The following is a 2,769-nucleotide window of genomic DNA, read 5'->3' on the forward strand; positions in this document are numbered from 1 at the left end:
AGGAACCTTCAAAGTTATGGTACCAATGTCAGCACTAAGTGTGGAATCCTGAGCTCCTGCCCGCCTCCCCTGCCCCTCCCCTGGGTGCTCAGGCTTCTCTAGGGATGAGGGAGGTGGAGGCTGCAGCTGCAAGATGAGCTAGGGGGGTGGCCCAGTGGCGCTCCCTGGAGGCGCCCCCTGCCTGTGCCACAGTGTAACGGAGGCTCGCGGCCAGTGGGGGCGATGTTGCTGCCCGCTGCCCCAGTTCCACCCATGCGAGGTGCAAAGCCAGGCCGCACCATCTCCAGGCCCAGTCTCTCCTCACCTATCTGCAGCACTGAGCTGGAGAGCAACAGACTACTGACTGCCCTCTCTCTCCAGTGAGGTGCAAACCAGATGACGTTTCTCAGCTGCTGGTGACAGCTTCCACCCTAGGCTTCAATATTTCTCTCCCCACCCGATCCTGCTGGCCAGACTCTCTCTGCCCCAGATCCCAAAGGCCACCTTTATCCCAGGCCCAGTCACAGCCACCAAGACAGACCCGGACCAGATCAGCTTCTGTTGAGGCCACTCTGGCAGAGGGAGGAGCAGAGCAGGAAGCACCAGCTTTGGGGAAGGGGGCAGTGAGCTGCTCTAGGCTGACCCTGTAACCTGCTCTGCGTTAACCCTTCGTGTGTGTCACTGCTCATTTCCCACGCCACTGGCCAGGAGTGCCGCCAGGCCCCCCGCCTGTGAGAGCAGGGTCCGGAGACTCAGAGCAGCAACGTGTGCCCCGCACCCTACCCTGGAAAAACCCGAGGCCAGCATTTGGGAAGGGGGCCTGCCTCCCTGCCAGGAGGTGGGGTCTGGCTGGCCCAGGACCCTCGGTGGGGTCCGGCCTGCCCCCAGCCCCCAGCCTCCTGGCCCAGGTTCAGGCCCTCCGCCCCTCTTGGCGGGCAGCCTCCTTCTGGCTGTCTGCTCCAGGTCAGGAGCAGAGAGGGCCCCCCTGAAGCCCCCTCCTCTCCTTGTCCCCCTTCAGGCCCTGCACAAAAGCAGCCCCACGCCCCCCCCACAGCCCCACAGCCCACAAGTCGCTCTCCCCGCGGGACCTGGCCTGTCCCTTTCATGTTCCCGCTGCGGGGGGACCTCCCCTTCCACTGCTGCAGACAGCTGCTTGTCAGACGGCCCCTCAAGCATGGCTGTGGTCCGGCCTGCCGGCCCCCCCGCCAAGGGGGGTGAGGGGGCACTTCAAGGGGGAAAGGACAGCTTTGCCACCTTCCTGGAGTCCTGAATGGGGCCTCAGCCAGGCCATAAACGCCCAGGCCAGCCTCACCATTGTGCTAATTCCCCTTCCAGAACAGGTTGGGCCCACCCCCAGCCCCCTCCCGGCCAGGCTGGGGGCTTTCTTCTTGCTCTCCCTGGATGTGTGAAGCAAAAGGCCTGGAACGGGGGCTAGAGCAAAAGGGGGAAGGAAAAGGGGGGGAGTTGTCTCTCTCTCTCCCACCCCCCCACTGCTTCAAAGGCAGCCCCTTTCCCTCTCCCAGAGAAAAGGCATTTACCTTCAAAAAAAGTCCCCACTGGATATGAAGAGAAGCGGGCCTCTGGCCTGGGAAAGCCAAGCGATCTCTCCCCAGAGCGGTTCTGGACCAGTGCATTTTAATAGCTGCACTTTTATGGAGGGTCACAAAAAGGGACCGAGCCTCGCACAGGGGGCTGGGGCTTGGGGTGGGGGTGTGTGTATGGAGGGGCTGACATGGGGTGGGGGGAGTGTGGAGATGCAAACCCTGAATCTTGTACCAAACAAACCTCTTTGGGCTTGACCTCATTGCCCTGTAGGTAAGGAGTCACCCCGCCCTGGCTGGGCATTCTGACTGCCCATGCAATCCCCCAGGACATCGGCCCCCCAGGACATCCGTCTTGGGGGGAGTGGGGTAGTAAGTGGAACGCACAAGTGGTTTTACATGGAAACCTGTGTTTCCAGGTACCTCCCAGTACAAGGCCCACCTGAACCGGCACCTTTGCCCTCTACCTGCCACTCCAGACCATCCCTCAAGCCTAGGCTGCCCCATGCATTTAGCTTTGGGGGGGGAACCCAGTGTGGGCGGCACAAGAGAGAAACAGAGACCCCAGGATGAGTAGGGACAGGGAGGGTCATGGAGGGAAGACAGATAAAGACCTCAGTGAATCCCCAAATGTACCTTCTTAGCCCCTTCTACCCTCCTCCAAAGGCCGACACCATCCCCCCAACCTCAAAAACCATCGGGATCCAGGGAGAGGCCAGAACCTGCCTCTGTCTGCCTGTCCGCTGAAAGGAGACTACCCCCCTCCAGCTGGGTGGGGTGGGGGAGATGGGTTAAAGCCAATGGGGGGGCGCCTGCCTACCTGGGTTTGACAGCAGAGAATCAGTAGTTGCAGACACCTGTGTGGGAAGACAAGGCAGACCCTGGTGTGGGTGCCAGCAGTCAACCCAGGGTGAGCACCCAGGCAACCCCCCTCGTCCCCCACAGCACCCCCGCCCCTCCGTGTGGGAGCCCCGGTAAGATTAGATCTGCCCCAGGCTGGGAATGGGAACAAGACTTCAGTCCAGAGAGGCGGCGCACTTACAGAGCGAGGCTGGGCAGCAGGCGGGTGGCTCCCATCGCTGGAGAGATTTCTTGGGGCGGTTGCCCCCTGCCCCCAAACTCAGGAGCAGATATGGGCAGTCCCCAGGGGTAGAGTCCCAGAGAAGCCAAGGTCTCTTCAAGCCACAGGTTTTCAGGGGGGAGAGGAGGAGAGAGAGGGGAGGAGGAGGAGAGAGAAGGGAGGGGAGGA

At 61.9% G+C, this 2,769-nt stretch overlaps 1 protein-coding gene across 2 annotated transcripts in view; it reads right to left on the reverse strand.

Moving 5' to 3' along the window:
• FGF17 (fibroblast growth factor 17) overlaps nucleotides 1-2,597 on the reverse strand; it is a 6,943-nt gene extending 4,346 nt beyond the window's left edge. For both annotated transcript variants that reach the window (XM_040626195.1, XM_008702093.2), the window contains exons 1-2: nucleotides 2,563-2,597; nucleotides 2,341-2,377 (exon numbers count right to left, since the gene is read on the reverse strand). In XM_040626195.1, coding sequence (XP_040482129.1) covers nucleotides 2,341-2,377; nucleotides 2,563-2,597 — 72 coding nt within the window. The remainder of the gene's footprint in view (nucleotides 1-2,340; nucleotides 2,378-2,562) is intronic.
• Between the last annotated feature and the right edge of the window lie 172 nt (nucleotides 2,598-2,769).

This window comes from Ursus maritimus, unplaced genomic scaffold (genome assembly GCF_017311325.1).
Source record: "Ursus maritimus isolate PB19 unplaced genomic scaffold, ASM1731132v1 scaffold_11, whole genome shotgun sequence".
Lineage (NCBI taxonomy): Eukaryota > Metazoa > Chordata > Mammalia > Carnivora > Ursidae > Ursus > Ursus maritimus.